The sequence below is a fragment of the Pseudomyrmex gracilis genome, unplaced genomic scaffold, assembly GCF_002006095.1.
Source record: "Pseudomyrmex gracilis isolate BER0280 unplaced genomic scaffold, ASM200609v1 scaffold_9, whole genome shotgun sequence".
NCBI lineage: Eukaryota > Metazoa > Arthropoda > Insecta > Hymenoptera > Formicidae > Pseudomyrmex > Pseudomyrmex gracilis.
The window spans coordinates 1,123,127-1,139,962 of NW_018020593.1; the positions used below are offsets into that span (position 1 = coordinate 1,123,127).

General features: G+C 38.3%; 1 protein-coding gene and 1 long non-coding RNA gene across 6 annotated transcripts in view; one reads left to right on the forward strand and one right to left on the reverse strand.

The window, feature by feature from the left end:
* LOC109862039 (melatonin receptor type 1A-like) overlaps positions 1-16,222 on the forward strand; it is a 90,867-nt gene extending 74,645 nt beyond the window's left edge. For all 5 annotated transcript variants that reach the window (XM_020441936.1, XM_020441939.1, XM_020441950.1 and 2 more), the window contains 3 exons: positions 4,147-4,397; positions 9,429-9,645; positions 13,587-16,222. In XM_020441936.1, coding sequence (XP_020297525.1) covers positions 4,154-4,397; positions 9,429-9,645; positions 13,587-14,259 — 1,134 coding nt within the window. In that variant the 5' untranslated portion in view covers positions 4,147-4,153 and the 3' untranslated portion in view covers positions 14,260-16,222. The remainder of the gene's footprint in view (positions 1-4,146; positions 4,398-9,428; positions 9,646-13,586) is intronic.
* LOC109862059 lies at positions 2,977-5,770 on the reverse strand. Its single transcript, XR_002251081.1, has 3 exons — positions 5,589-5,770; positions 3,699-3,922; positions 2,977-3,241 (listed from the first exon to the last, which is right to left on the reverse strand). It is a non-coding gene; the product is annotated as an uncharacterized LOC109862059 (long non-coding RNA).
* Positions 16,223-16,836: the final 614 nt, after the last annotated feature.

Sequence of the window (16,836 nt, forward strand, 5' to 3'; positions counted from 1 at the left end):
TCCAGACGAAAACGACTCATGTCCGTCCGTTGAGGGTTAAATATTCTTTTCTACCAAAACACACACACACACGCGCACAAGAAATTGGTGCAGTGTTGTGTTTTACAACACATGAGATAAAAATTCACTAAGACAATATGAAAAGAGAGCGCGTAAGAAGTAAAGAAGGGATTATAATGATCTATCTTGCATAATAAGTGTGTGCTTTCGAGAGCGCAGGTTATTATTAAAAATATAAGAGCAAGAATGTACTCACATATATTTATGAAATAAAAAGCGTAGTAGAGTCTAAATTAAAATGTTTAAGGAAATATGTTATAGACGCTTAAAACTTCATGGATATGTTAAGTGCAAATTTTATATCTGCAATAGTTTGTTCTATTTAAATGTATTTATATTTAGAAGAAACAAAAGATACAACAAAGAAAACTTATAGATATAACAAGTATCACCTGTCGCTTTTGTGCTTATATTAGTTCCGTTTATTCTCGTAAAAGCGCGACGAAAATAAAGTCGAGGAAAATTACAGCATCTCGCGTCTAATAGCAACGATGCATTATTTATTAAAAGAGAACGCGGCATACGCGTGACTCGGGTGTTAAGAAGATAACAGCACCATCCACAAAAACTTTCGTAGCATTTGGAGCGCGCAACTGAGTGCTGTCCGAAAAGAAAAGTTTTTGCTCAGTTATGTACATTCGCGTAATTGTTCCTCATTTTTTTTCGTGTTTTACCATCTTTGTTCTCTTCTGCGCGCGTCTCTCTGTTTCTTCTTCGTAAAGTCTCGGCCTCGGTGTCTTCTTATCATACGTTTGCCTTAAGCCCACTTTACACTCGAGAAACTTTCTCGTAACCTTCCTGAGCCGACGCGTCACGTAATCGCGTAACTCTGCCATCCGCGAAATTTGTTGCCGCCTTTATCGCACCAGCACGTATATTTCCCGAAGAATTTTATTTTCCGCTCCGTAATCGTCCATCGACGGTTTATACGCGACCGATCAGAGCACGATGGCTCACAACGATCTATTCTACGTCTCCTATTGGATCAGTTTTATATGGCGTTACATATCCGATATATCTCATACATACCTGGGATATTGTACATGAGATAAGCGGATAAGACGAAAGAAGAAAGATAATGGCGCGTAATTACACAGATCGTTTAATATTGATGATGGTAAGTGTCAGTAAGTAGATTTTGGCATCTATTTGCGTCGCATCGACGATAGTTTATTCAGATTAATTTTCTCGGTAACTTCTCGCGATAGCTTTGACAGCGTCGTCGTTGTTACCGCTTGTTGAAATTGGCACGAACGCGCTTATGTTGATTGTGTTCCGTGAGTTTCGGCGGTTTACATATATAAATGCTCAATGAACATGTTTTGATCGTTACGGACGCGTGAACATTAACTTTTAACTTTGGTCGGTCCCTTTTCATGGTCTTAATGACATGCCGAGTGAATATTCATTTGCGGATTACTTCCATGCAAATTAACGGCGCTGCGCTTCTCCGAGCATCGATGGCGCGTTCGCGCGAACGCGTTTGAACACAAAGTTCCAAAAGTCTTAAAATGAAGCAGTTTGCAAACTTGATACAAACCTAATTACTCTTTGCCGGTTTTTATTATCAATAAAATGTGAGCTATATATTGCGCAGCGGCTGTAATTTCGATTTTCGGGTCGTTTTAATGAGTTGTAAAAGAAACGTATTGCGCTGTATAAGGTCCGTGTGTGTGATCACTATGCTGAACGATTTCTCAGGGGGGAAAGTTATTTGTACGTTTCTTCGTTGCGCGAGGATCAAATTCTTCAGACATATTGTAAAAATAGTCGCCAAGACCATATAAAATCCCCATAGTCGAGACGTGGACCCAATGTCGAGTCGGCAATTACCTGAAGACGCTATTGCTTAATGACGTTTTATTTCCGCCTGTGTACACGGAAAATGACAAAAAAAAACAAACAAACAAACAAACGAACGTTAGACCGGATTCGGCGCAGGTTTAACTCCTACCATCATCGATTCCACGAAACCCGATATAGCGGCTATACAAGATCGCTTGTGTTACAGTAGACGACTGTAGGTTTCCTGCTTTCTGTGTTCACCGAAACACGGCGAAAGTCATGTAAGGCGAGATTCTCGCCGCTTCCTCGGTGTAAGACCGACTGCGGGTGTGTGTGCACGCGAAAAGAAATATGAAATTTCTAAGTGCGAGAACGAGGAGAGAACAATGTCACACGGCGCTCGTGGTACGCTACTCTCTAGAGTAGACATAACTTTTCTCTCCGTGACAAACGTGGTGGCAATAGCTGAATTTTGTGGCCGCGGTGAGATTCGTGTGTCGAGATTTCAATTGTAAACCAGGAAGAGAACGGAGATTCTCGTCGTCCCAATCGGAATAATTTAAAAGGTTACGTTCGAATTCCCGTTAACACGTCCCAGATTTCCGAGACTCCGTTCTGATCCTTCATTTTTTAGTATAATCCGCAATGACGTAATTATATCTTTTTGTAATGTAGTCTCATTCTAAGTAATCTTGTCGCGGGCGCATTCGTCGTTACGCTTTTCTTTGTAGTAACATAGGATTTCACACATTCATTCGCTGGATTGAAGAAGACTCGTGAAATGAGATGCTTCCTCCTGTTGATGGACCGTTTGCATCTTTTTGCATCGCGAATGAGATCCACTTTTGCAAGGTGTCGCAATGAAATTGTAATCCATACGTCTTGTTAAGTAGAATCAGACGTTCTCGGAGACACTAGTTCTCGAAATAGATCTGCAATTTAAAAGCTGTTTAAAGTGGACATATAAGAATCTTCTTCTTTCGAGTTAAAATGCACAGATTCTGCATTATCGAGAAACGTCTATAATATCAAAAATTAACGAAATGATAGATTATTGATTGATTTAGTAGTATATTGTGCGTAAAACTTGATTGAAAATTAAAAACTTTGTAACTAACAAACAAGGCAATTGTAAAATAATTTTATAAATTGATAACGAGTATTTTTCGTTTGATCTGGCTTTTGGTAAGACAAAAACAAGAATTTGCACTGTTTTCTGCTTCTTTTACGACGCAAACGGTGTTTTGTTCATTGCTGCAGAAGTCGTTTTTCAATTAAGAAAAGATATCGGTGACGTCCACGGGAAAATTGATTCGACGTCGTGATGTGCGTGAAAGATCACGTAACGCGCACGGGATTGACAAGATTATTGGCTCAAGAGGTTTGCCATTTCAAGCTGTAATGCAACAAAAAATATTTGAAAATATTTCTGAGAAAATAAAGAATGATAGCAGAACAAACGATATAACGCAGTTTTTTTTATTAAATAATTGCAATTTTCGCAAATCAATTTTTTCGCGTCTAAGCAAAATACAATCATGTTGAACAATTCGGTCGAAGCTTTGTTTGCTAATAATATAAGTAATAAATAAAATTCACTTTAGGAAACCCGAGATGAATATTCCGTCGGAAACGTTTTAATTTTGGTATAGAAATAGATAGTGAACTTTGTCGCCGGCAATATAATTTGAAACGTTGAGATGATTTTGAGCAAAAAGAAACAGAAATATATTGTCGGTAGCAAAATAGTTTTTGTAGCACTTATTATGCATCTTTAAATTTTGTCGAACTTGTTTTATCAACGCATTTATATAGCGTTAGGTAGCTGCGCGACATTTATATTTGCTAATTACCATGATAGTGCGCAGATGTTGTTAGCGACAACGAGGACATTGTGGAAACCTAACATGGGCCACGGTTGAAACAGGTGACTATCTCCAACACCGTAGTTCGCGATCGATAATTCACAATTAGGGTGGTCGGTATGGTCTTGTCAGCCCTAATCTTCAAAGGGCCCTCTCTCCGTGTAATAGCGTGATATCGAATAGCTTCAGCCTCGTTTCCTCCATGTTCCAAACTTGAAGACCATCATAAACCATCGTTTAAATTGATGAAAGACAGGAAGATTACGCGTGCTGTCTTCATCGAAGTTTAAACTGACAATAAGTTAAACAATATATATATATATAATTAAACAAAATATCGATAACATATTAGTAGAACACAGATATAGCTGTTCTCAATATTTTGTTTGAATGTAAAGTCGCGTGTTTGTTTTAATCGACAATTTATCTTTCTCAGTTTCAGAATGAATACGACGAACTACCACGGCGTAATCACTACCATGACCGATATCGTTAAGCCTGAGGTAAGACTAAGCACCACTATAAGCAGCATCATGGACGATCTCGACGTTTCGCCGGTAACTTTGTCATCGGCGTGGTCTAGAGTAGCGCGACTTCTGCTGCTGGCTTCTCTCGCGGTCGGCGGGAGCGTAGGCAACGTCTTCATGATATCCGCCGTGGTAGTGGAGGATCAACTCAACAAGCGAGGTACATCTTATGTAATTTAGTTATTTAAGTAAATAAAAACATAAAATATAAGCGCGCGGAGAGAAAGAGAATCGTTTCTCGCGTGTGCGTCGGATTCTCGCTATAGGAATTTCAAGTGAAAAATTAAAATAGTGATGCGGGGAGAGAAGAAAAAATTGTGGGGGATGAGAGGGAAAAATGACAAAGAAAAGAAGTCAGTGGTACCTGAAAGAGATACTTTCATCGACAAATGCAACGACAAAAGTTTTTACTTTATAGAAGTACATCCGACTCTAAAAGCCATCCAGAAGGTCGTACATATCCGACGTGCCTCGCGACAACGTTCTTTTGGTATATATACATATATATATCCTATATATATGTGTATAAAAGAGTATATAAAAAAAAGTAAGAGAAATCTATCCGCAAAGATATATATATATATATATATATATTTTTTTTACCTTTTTTTATGTTTTTATAGACAAGAGTATACTCCGTCTGTATCAGATCGGTAGGAGATATAACGGTAAAGAACGAACGTCGCTGATACAATCTTTTCAGAAAAGATAGGATCTTTATCGTGTCATTATTATACCTGCGGCAATGACGAAATCGATTTCTTGTATTATTTGCAAACCTCTCTCTCATTTTTTTTCTCTTCCCATTCTTGCGGATATCATTGCGATGAGATAATAAATAATTTCTTATCGATGTTATCACGCGTTGTTTGTACAATTCTCGTTACTTGAGAGAGACCACGACTCAAGATAATTATTATTTGCACGCAGAGTATATTCCGGCAAAGGGAATAATAACAATGACATTGCGGATGTAATTATACTCAGTTAAGTATATCGTTTTTCTCTCTTTTCCTCTTTCTTCTTTTTCTCTTTTTATCTTTGTATAAGTTAACTTTGCAAAATTAATTTGTTTTGTTTTGAAAACCGCGAATTAAACTGCTTAAAAATGATTATCGTCATTTTAATGTCATTTTTCGCTCGTGTCATTGGATCTTGCGGATAGTTAATAATAGACAAACTCGTTACAAATGGTACGCACGAGAAAAGAAATACTTTACTATATTGAATAAAGCTTGTAACAAAACTCAAAGTTTTAACGTGCTTCATCGCGCGCGCGCGGTCAATTTCAAACTTCGGGATCGTCCCTTTCCCAATAAATACGTCTAAACGTGACGCGACAGTAACTGACCTGTCTGTAACCGGAAATCCGGCTCTAGCACGCGATTTCTCATTCCCTGCAGCAGAGAGAACCGTCTTCGTAGCGTGTGCGTGGGCAAGAGTGACGCGGAAAATGTACGTGGATGTTCGTTCGTGCCTGACGCGAACCCTATTTCTACTGCGGACGTGAAGTGTCGGACGGACTTTGGCTTCGTTTGCGTGAACTCAGCCGGCACGCGGTGAGAACTTGACAGAAACAAAAAGCTGCACCGCACACCATAGTGCGCAAAGTCCGCGCGATGCTCGGTAACCCGATGGCGCTGTAATGGATTGCGCAGCCGTGGTGGTCGCTATAAGGGTGTACACGGATGAGCGAGTCAATTTCGCGGCGCGTAGCCGCACGAACGGGCTCGGTTGCCGTATAACTCCTGCTCGCCCCGTATCTAATGCCACAACGAGAGAGCGCCGTCCTATATATCTCACCTCCTTCCCTCTTCTATACTTGCCCTCTTGTCTCATCTCGTCTCGTCTAGAGCAGTGCCTCCCCTTGGAAACCCCGATCACGGAGGCAGCGGCGACGGCGGTCGAACGCGGTGAATCCCCGCCGATAATGCGAATACTTCGGGTACTCCGCGGTGCGGTTGGCGAATAGTTCGGTTCGGCGCTCCTGAAACGAGGTTCGGTGAGGAGAGAACGAAAGAGAGAGGGAAAGGAGCAAGAGAGAAAGAGAGAGAGAGAGAGAGAGAGAGAGAGAGAGAGAGAGGGAGAGAGAGAGAGAGCGATGGGCTGACTCGGTAAANAGAGAGAGAGAGAGAGAGAGAGAGAGAGAGAGAGAGAGGGAGAGAGAGAGAGAGCGATGGGCTGACTCGGTAAATCGATTAAAACAAATTCTGATCAGCCTGGATTCATTCGGTACGCAGAAGAATACCACGGAGGAGGGAAGGGGAGAAGGCAGTACGGGGATACGTTCCCATGACGATGCTGCAGCATTGCGGCTAGACAGAGGACCCGGATGAGAGATAGAGATGTAGAGAAGAGAGGATAGAGAGAATCAATTTCGAAGTGACGCCACGAGCGCTGATGCGGGATAATTTATTCCACGCATCAACCGCTGAATCGATCGGATCTCTTCACGCCGAAACGTACCTCCGGAAAATGCAATCGGCGAATGCGGGCAGTGCGAATGCGACGAATGTGCAGAGCTTAATTCGCCGATACTTGAAGAGAGAGCGATCCCTCACTCTGATCCTCTGTGCTTCTGAGTTCTCTGCAGCTCTTTTCCCTTGGGTTTTCGTCTACCTATCTACCGGAGAGGCCGCGATATTTCATCCTATTAACCGGGGCCCGGGGAAAGAGAGGCGGCGCGCTTTTCCTCTACTACCGAAACGCGGACGGTGCAATTTGTCGCGTAATCATTTTTATCGCGGTGTAATATCCTTCCTAAAGGCGCGAACACGTTTGCGGCCCTGTCGACTGTCGGCGTGTTGGTGCGAGCCACTACATTTTGCACTTTCTCGAAAAGCGACAAGTCCGAGGTTGAAATGCCCTCGGTGAAAATGTCATCTCTCTTAGCAACGAGGATAGTCGCCACGCCTGGTGCAATAGCGTCGTAAATGTAATTTACTTTATCTGCCGGAGAACGTTTCTAGGTATTTTTAATGTCGCATACATGCTATAAAATTATTAACTCTTCGGCTATACGTGTATATATTTAACGCACGTATACGCAAACACATGAAACACACAGACACATGACTTACATATCTCGAAATGCGAGGAATTATTTTCCACATAGTATCTATTTACAAAAGGAAACCGTAGTAAATGAAAATTTGTCTAATAATAACGGTCGCGAAGCCGGATAACTACGACGATATGGACGCGTGTAAAGTAATACGGCTGCAAAGAGAAAAAATGTAAATATATACGAGATTAATTTTTATTTTTGCGCACGTTTAACCGTCAACTTATACGTGCTACGCACAGCGATTGTTTTATAAAGCTTTGTTTATCGTCGTGAGGTTAACAGCGGAATGTGCTCATCATCTCTACGCACGGAAAAGTCGTTAAATTAAAGGCAAAACGTTTCAACACGTATTTGACGAAACAATAAAAATTCCACGCATTAACATTATTCATAAATAGAACATAGATATTACACTCTCGCACTGAATTACGCGCACCTTGTTATAGCGTTACTCACTTCTTTAAAATACATAATGAGATGTATAGATATTATCTTCTTCTCTTCTTTGCGTCTCTCTTCGTAGAGTATTCATCTCGGAGAAATGTTCGAGAAATATCGAAAGAGAATATATCGATGAGTAGAGTACGACGCATGAGACAATATAAAATATATTATACTTCTTTTTTTCTTTATCTTACAGCTTAATATTTTTGCTTAGCTTCAAGTTTTACCTTAAAAATAACATATAAAATGCGCCATAATCGTTGACTCGCAATAAAAGCTGTGATTGCATCGTAATTTCATTCCCGCTTTACTGATCATTGTTGTCGCCATTGTCTGCTCGTCGTTCTTATCGGTATCGTTTCGGTGTCACTATTAGAATGAAGTTTCATAATCGGCATGACCGTTTATACTTCTAAAAATCGTTTTATAGTTTACTGCGTCTTATATACGTACACCTACTTTATATTTATTTAATATATTTTTATTTAATTACACATATTTATATTTTTATACAAATTTTTTATAAAGATGTTTTATAATTTAATATAAATTTAAATTTAATAACTTTATTATTTTGAACGAATCTTGATAAGATATTTAGAACTGTCTGCGTTGTTTTACGATAACAAAAATTAAAGTAATAGCACTTCAACTCGCGATACAAAAAAACCAGCAACGCACGCAATAGTAATATATGAGCTTGGCATGAGGTTAGGGTTAGGGTTAGGGTTAGGTTAGATTAGATTAGATTAGATTAGGTTAGGTTAGGTTACCAAAAAGCAGGCACTATTGCCAATAAAAAGGAATGATGCAGAAAAGTGCAGGCATCTTGAACACTCTTGGCTGTATAAGTAAAATCCACGTAGATCGATACATGTCTGCTGTGGTTATACTGTGAATTTATATTATTGTGCGGAATACACTTTGGAAGAGAGGGATATGCGAGCGAGCAATTGCGCGCAGGAAACGACGAAAGTCTCTAGCCCAGTGAATTACATTTCAGATAGATATATTAAAGTTGTTGCGACGAAGTTGCAACAAAACGAACGTAAATGCATCGTGGAAGCCTCAAAAGGCAAAGGAAACCTTTAATTTACACGTATTACCGCAACCTGCTATTCGGCTCGCTTTCTCTCTCTCTCTTTTTCGTTTGACGATACTTTTAGCATTAGAAACGATATTTATAACATTAGAATTAAAGCTGATATTTTTTATATGGAATTTTCTGTAATAAAATGTATTCTTGTAATAAAATTCTCAATGTACATGCACCGTATAGTAAGCTGGAACAATTATTTAACAATACGCTATTACTATAACAATTATTTCTAATTTTATATTTAGTTCATTTTTTGTTCTCGAGCGGCTGTGATAATTTTATTATATCTGAGCCACGATCATCGTTTTTCCGAAACGTCTGAAACAACCAAATCTGCGGCAAAGACAAACAGATCAGCAACAAAAGAGCACTTACTTTTTTGAGTATAGATAGATATTCGATTTGTATGCTGAAATGGGATCTTAGAGTACCAGTTTAATATATGTATGTACGTACGTATATATGCACAAAAGAATGTGCATTGTGGTTCTTCTTTTCTCGAGCGTGAGAACTAGATCTAGATCGCAAGAACTGTTAAAAGCTAATTACTTTAATTAATTTCACGCGGCTTCTTTTTCCAGGAAACGCATTTCTCGTGAACGTGGCACTAGCGGATCTGCTGGTGACCGGCCTGGTAATACCGGTCTCGGTGATTGTGATTCTGGCGGGCCATGAAGAGTCCCTGGGCACCTGCCGATTTGAGTGGACTCTCGAGGCTCTGTGCTTTTTAGTGACCGTACTGACATTGGCTATAATCGCCTGCGAAAATTACGCACGTCTATGTATGTCCGCCGAGAGGTACGTAGAATAGAAATAGAGGAACAGAAAAAGAAAGGGTTTTGCGTGAAAAAAATTGACAATCGACACGTCGGTTTCCACGGGAAATCATAATTGTAGTCGTACATTTATTTTGAAATTGTTTCATATTTTATGATATTTTTAGTTCAATGCAATGTTACATATTGAAAAGCTTAATGCATGTTACATGATAATTAAAAATAATTTTCTGGAAGAATAATTAGCTATGATTAAGTGATATATCCCTATTCTGTGATTATTTGCGTATAATAATTTTGAATAAAGTTTTAACATAGAAATGTGGTAAATGCAAGTCTTATTTTAAAAACATGACAATTGTACAATGGATAAAGTACAGCGGATAAAATCATATCACTTTCATCACAAAATGTTATGATTATCAATATTTATATATTTATGTGACTTCTCTGAACAATACGATTACAAAATGCTGTGGCGCGAAAACGCAATTCTAAAGTAATGACACACATTGTGTCTGACTTGGGCACTATTTATATGCAAAACTCCAACTTTCTATGCAAATTTATTTGCTGCGACATTTCCATTTGCGCATAGACATAGTTCCGAATTAAAATGTTTCCTAGATAACTTTCGTAATTCTGCTTGAATATGTAATGATATAATTTGTCGTCCGATCAACTAAACATCACATTAGTTAAAATTTGCAGACTCTTTCTCGTACAATATTGTAATTTGGACAGATATAAAAAAATATCTTGATTTTTCGCGCAAAATGTCAATTGATTCCGTACTGTGTACGAACAGTTTCGCGCGTTATCAAAATAAAACATTATTGCAAATATGATAGGTCTCGTAAGTCAAAAAACAAAAAAGCGATCGATTTATTGCAAAAATATTAAAGATTGTTGCTGACTTCTCCCTTCTTCGTCTTTTGTCTGACCATTGAAATGGCATAAATCCAACTTTGAACGGTGACCTGATGCCCGATCAATATTACAACTATGTAACTGCTATTGATCGAGCGAGACCAAAAGTTCGTCTATTACGTTATCGCCTCATCTCATCCGGAATATTTTTTTTCCTTCACGACGACGCAACGGCTTCGCTCGCGCGCCGTGTGCCAACGAATGACAAGTAAAAGAGACGGCGAAACGCGTCGTCAGCAACGAAAACAGGAGAAGAGGGCCCATCCGCCATCGAATTAAGTGCCCAGACTTCGGCGATCGAAAAGATATAACACACGTGACCGCGATCAATAACTTCTACTTTCTTGTGATTGTCGGCATTTTTTTTAATTCAAATTCCGTTTACTGCCAATTTCTTTTAGCTCTCATACACAGAAAAAAGGTCTTTAAAGTATATTGTCTTTAACCCACTCGCTTTGTTTACAAAATGGCGTTCGTCGGTTACTAATTGAGCAATCCGTTTCCGGAACGACAAGAGCGGTTCTTACCCCACGGTCGCTTTCCATCACTTGCCTATACGGAGAATTCGGTTGAATTGATGTACGTGGCGTAACAAAGTTTGTTATTTGTCCCGTAGGGTGGAATGAAAAATGGATCGAACCCTAGGGCGTTTCTATTTGTCGGGCCGCCGCAAAAACTAACAAACTCTCGTTCGCGCAAAGACCGCTCGCGCAAAAAGAGTTCTTCTCTTTGGTTTGAAGTATTTTCGACGCGACTGTTATCGGTTGCTTACGGCTTCTAATAATTAAATAAAGTACTTTATAAAAAACTCTATAATTGATTAATCCGAGACAGAATTGTTCGATACTTGATTTAAAATGCAAATTTTAACCAATCTCGTTTCACACTCAGTGTATAGTGAACACTTGTGTTAGTAGTCAAAAGTACATATACATGTGAAAGTATACATACATATTGAGAATTCTCTATTTTGGAATTCTTTTTGTTATCTCTCTATAAATTGTATATGTTCTTTTGCAAAATTACGCGTGAAAGATATTTAAATCTGTTTAAAAAAAATAAAAAAAATGAGCGAGAGAAGGATGGAGAAAAAACTGGCAAAATTAATTTTCCTTCGCGCATGCTATCAAACTCGATATGTGAAAGTAGAACTTAAATCTCATTTATGGTTAACGCGCAAACTAACTTCGAACTTCATCGAACTGCCACACAACTACCGACTAATAATTTGCCTTAATAAATACTTGTATTAATATTATCCTGTGCAGAGAAAGAGAGAGAGAGATTCTCTCTCTATTTCCATGTAAATAATTCACTTCGATCAAAAGCGAGGCTATCTGGTTCTTGCAGGCAGGTCTTCATTTGGCGCGGCGGTGTGGTAACATATATACTTCCAAAACCTGTGCTTGTAAAGCTCTTTGGTCTCCGGTGGCCTTACCGTCGTTCGCGACAATAGCGGCCGAAAATTACGCTCGCTTGTGTTAACTGTTTGAAAGATAAAGCGTAGTGTACTAGCAAGCGATTCCGGCAATCGATTTCACGTTTCTACAATTTCCACAAATGCATATTCTTGTTTTAAGAGCGGTTTTATTCTTGATTTTCTCTCTCTCTCTCTCTCTCTCTCTCTCTCTCTCTCTCTCTCTTTCTCTCTCTCTCTCTCTCTTTCTTTCTCTCTTTGCAATGTAACCGTAAACACTATCAAAAAAAGTTTTTATATAATTAAAAAAATATATATTTTATTATAATATAAAAAAAATATATATATATACATGTATAATTGTTTTCCTTGCTAATTCATATATTTATTTGCAAAAAATTATTATGCAACTTTGAAAAGGTAGACATAAAATCACATAGTCATGTTTTAGAAAAAAATGATTATTCTTTGTTATTTCTAATATTAATATCTTTTTACAAACACACACATTGTTTCTCTGTCTTTTTACAACTTTTTTATTTTGTAAACCAAGTGTTTCTAAAGTAACCCTACCTCTATGATAACAGAGATATGTGATCAAATTGTCATACAAAACAAGTAAAAAAGCCAAAGTTTGTACGCGGGAAGAAAGGAAATTACTATCTTTAGTTACGAACTTGTCTCTGTATGTTATTATTTAGTAATAATTTACGTGTAATTTTTAGTAATAATTTACCTAATATTTGGGGAATTTGTTTTTTTGCTCCAATAAATCTTTCATACTATAATGTTTTATTCTCTGTATATCTTCTCTGTATCTCTATTGTACAATTATGTACTGAATGGAAATAAAATGGCATTATTGATGTCCCAATTTGAACCAATATTGCGCGTAGTAATGTATAACAATCACTATCTTAGAATTTCGAATTTGATGTTAAAATGCTTCATCAATTCTCTCAATCAATGTCACGATCGAGTTTGTAATTTTGCATTCTTACTGACGTTCTCTTTAACTTGAATTGTCGAAATCCGTAACCGATAGCAAACGATTCAGGAAAGACGACAACAACGACGATGACGACGACGACGACGACGACGACGACGATTACTGCTTTTCATACGCACGCTGAAAGTTTAGCGACGATACGGCGAAGTATTTTAACTGGTCGTGTCAGAAGAATCACGGCGGGAACACGTGGACTCGAGGAGAAGTTTCTCCGCATTGTAAACGAGAAATCGTCTGCCAGCGCCGCTAACTCCGTAACTACCGGTTCGTTTTTCAAGTCCCTCGTTAATCCAGACTAGCACGACGAACTCTGTAATTGCAGTTGCAGTGTATCACCGAGAGAAATATTTTCTTTAATTGAATGCACCGAGATTTAAACAAGATTGCGGTGTAATTAAAGAGAAAATATTTATATTGTTTCACCTACGAAATTATGACAATGTCCGAGTAGACACAACACTATATAAGTTTAAGCGTTTAAAATTTTGTGATTTATTTTCATAGATATTTTGTAGATAGATATAGAGAAACACACACACACACACACACACAGTTCCTAGTTTATGTATATATGTTAATACATGATATCATATTTCAATTTTTTTAGATACGCTCGTGTGACAACGGGCTGCGTGACAGGCTGCATCATCGTCATCTGGATACTCGCCATCGTCGCGGTAGGCTTGCAATCGTTGCTAGATGTAGGTCCCGATTTTTGTCGCCGTAAGCTCAGCAGCATCGCGTTAGAGCAAGTGATCGGAGCGAGCATACTGGTCGGACTGCCCGCTCTAACGACGATCTTCCTGTACGCGAAGTTGGTGTTGCGCGTGCGACACGCCACACGGTCGTACAAGCCGCCGGCCGCCTTCTCCTGGGACTACGAGCTCACAAAAGCGAACATGTACAGCTGCGTGATGTTCGCCGTGTTCTGGCTGCCGTTTGGCATTGTGGTTTGCGTTAATTCCTTCAGGCCGGTCTCTCCGCGAGTGCTCTACATTCTGGCCTGGTTCGCTCTGTCCAAATCCTGCTTCAACAATCTGCTTTATTGCGTAGTGAATCGTCACTTTCGCAGCGCTTATGTCAAGCTCTTCCATTACTGCTGCTGCAAGACTACGGTGAGCTTCTCAAGACGACCTCGCGGCGGCGAAGGCGGCAGAAATTCTAGCGACGTGCGCCTCCGAGTTCACATCATTCATTCATACGCGAGCCCGTCATCCTGTCGTCCGACCGTGGTTAGGCCCAACGGACGAGCGACAGGACGTGATGTCTATGAACTTTAAAAACGCGATGCACTTGAAGTATAGAAAGAGAATGTGTTGACAAAGATGCGTCCGCATCACATCCATCTTCGTACATTGGACGTATGTAACGCGAATCCGTTTTTACGAGACAGATGATCGCTGTGAAGTGCAACATCATCGTCCTGATGTCGTCTCGAATATGATCCTGTAGGAAGTATTAATTTTATCTCTTCGTCACATACACACGCCTACAAAATTTTCTAAGAAAATCGAGTTATTTACTGAGTCACTCTCTATGTAAAAGATCTTGTTTTTATAAGAATAACAAAACCCTACAAAAGTTGTTTTTCGAGCAGAATTATAATTAAATGATTATAATTAAAAATATTGATTATCACATGTACACAAAAGTAAGAGTATTGCCTATATAATTTTCAGATTCGTTTAGTCTATTTGTATAAACTACTTGTACTTGATGATTTGAGTTTCAACACTTTATAAAAATATTGCTATTTTTTGATATTATTGTTATACAAGGCAGTTAAAACCTAAGAAGAACAACATCGGCACTAAAGGTATACATAACATAATAAATGTAACGGCGTTTAGTATTTAATTATCCACAGAAAAATCAAGTTTATTGGATGTAAGAAATAGACTTGTTGAAATTGAAAGAATTCAATATTTTTGACACGAACGGTTGCCGTCCAGTGGGTACGTGTTCTCTAACAAAAATCATTAGATTTACTTTTCGAAGTGTTTTATATCGTAGTTATACGCAGGTCAAAACGAGATATATTTTCAGAATTTCACAAAAATATGATGTCAAAAATATTCAGGTGTTTATCAATATTAAAGAGTGATGTTGTTTTGAGCAAAAGACGTCGAGATATTCAATTGCAGAAGATTTCTGCTTATTATTGATCACGTTGTTTTAAAGACGGTGCATCTTCTTATTTCAGTCGAGAGAATGCTCGACGTTTTCAGCCAAGAAAACGTCTAAGGCCGAGGTAAAAGCCTGATTTTTGTAAGAATTCTTGTCTCGCGTAGAGAAACAAAAAAATGGGAAATAATGGTTTTTTTTTTACTCGCAACTGTATTTTATCTGATTGCAAGACGAGAGACATAAAATGAGAATGGATGAGAAAATAAGATTTCCCAATTTCGATTAAATTTCTCGACGGAGCTTAACCAGGGATTCCGGGACAGAAGAGGTTGCAAAGTTATATACGTGGCATGTTGGAAGGGGAGTACTTGACACCGGTAGGCTATAAGTACGTTGTATTTGAGATTTAAGCTCAACGAACATACGGCTGGTAGCCGCAAGCGCCATATTCCAAATTATGGCGGTCTCGCCGCAGTAAGTCAGCAGAGTAGATGAAAATACCGTAACGTTTAAGGAGATACTTGGCGCTCATCATTCCCCGAAGGTAATAACATTCCGGTAACGAAGAGCGAAGTCAAATAGCCTCGGATAAGGGCGATTCGATGATAAAGATGGCAATAATATCAGTTAAAACTTTCAGTACTTACTTTGCTCGTCTAGTTGGTTTCGGTGTTTGGTGCAATTTAGCGAGATTCCTTTGAAAGGACGGGAAAAAGTAGCATTACCCGGCCATTTATTATGTAAAACGAGAGCGATTACTTGCGGCGAAGATCTTTTCGATAACGATTGATAAAGAATAAAGAGGCGAATCAAGTACCGTAATGTATGCCACTTTATTAGTAAAAATATATAAACTTTAAGAATATATCGATAAATATTAAATATATATATCACAACATAAATTCGGTGAAAAAACTAAAAATAAGTTGATGGATGCAGAGTGTTTTGCATGTAACTAGAACCGTGGCAATTTGCGTAATCTGTAATCCTTAAAATTTACTAATTAAGAAACTTTTCCTCGTCTTGTCTTCATATATAGATTCGCTGTTTCTTATAAAACCAAAACTCTCTCTTTGTGACGCTGCCATCGATCCACTTAATTTTAAATCTACATATCGCTCTTGATGTTTGATAATTTTATATATATATATATATATATATATATATATATATATATATATATATATATATATATATATATATATATATATATATATATATATATATATATGTATGTATGTATGTATGTATTTTTTGTCTCTGAACATATCTGGTTGCGATTATATAATTGCTCTTATCTGCCGAAGTACGTCGAAGTTATACCATATTCACTGAATAAACGCGATAAAAAAACGAGTATATTGCACAATACTTGTTATTGCCTCTGTGATTTTGACATGATGATAGCTACAAATGTGTCCGGGATTTATTATAATCAAAAGTAAAATAAAACGAAAAATACTGTTCGGAAACCAAAAACGGAAGATGAATAGAAGAAACTTTACATATATATCCGCGAGAACATCAACATATTAAAACGCGCACAGTATAGACGATATTCCTCGCGTGACTTGATTGCCTCTAACGAATTCTCGCGTATATTTTGTGTAAATTGGTCGATGAATATTGTTGTACCAATTATTCTAGAAAACAACGCCATTTTGTGTTAACCCGACTGGATAGTTCATTACGTGTTACCTACCACACCGGCAGCTTGGGATACGTTCGCT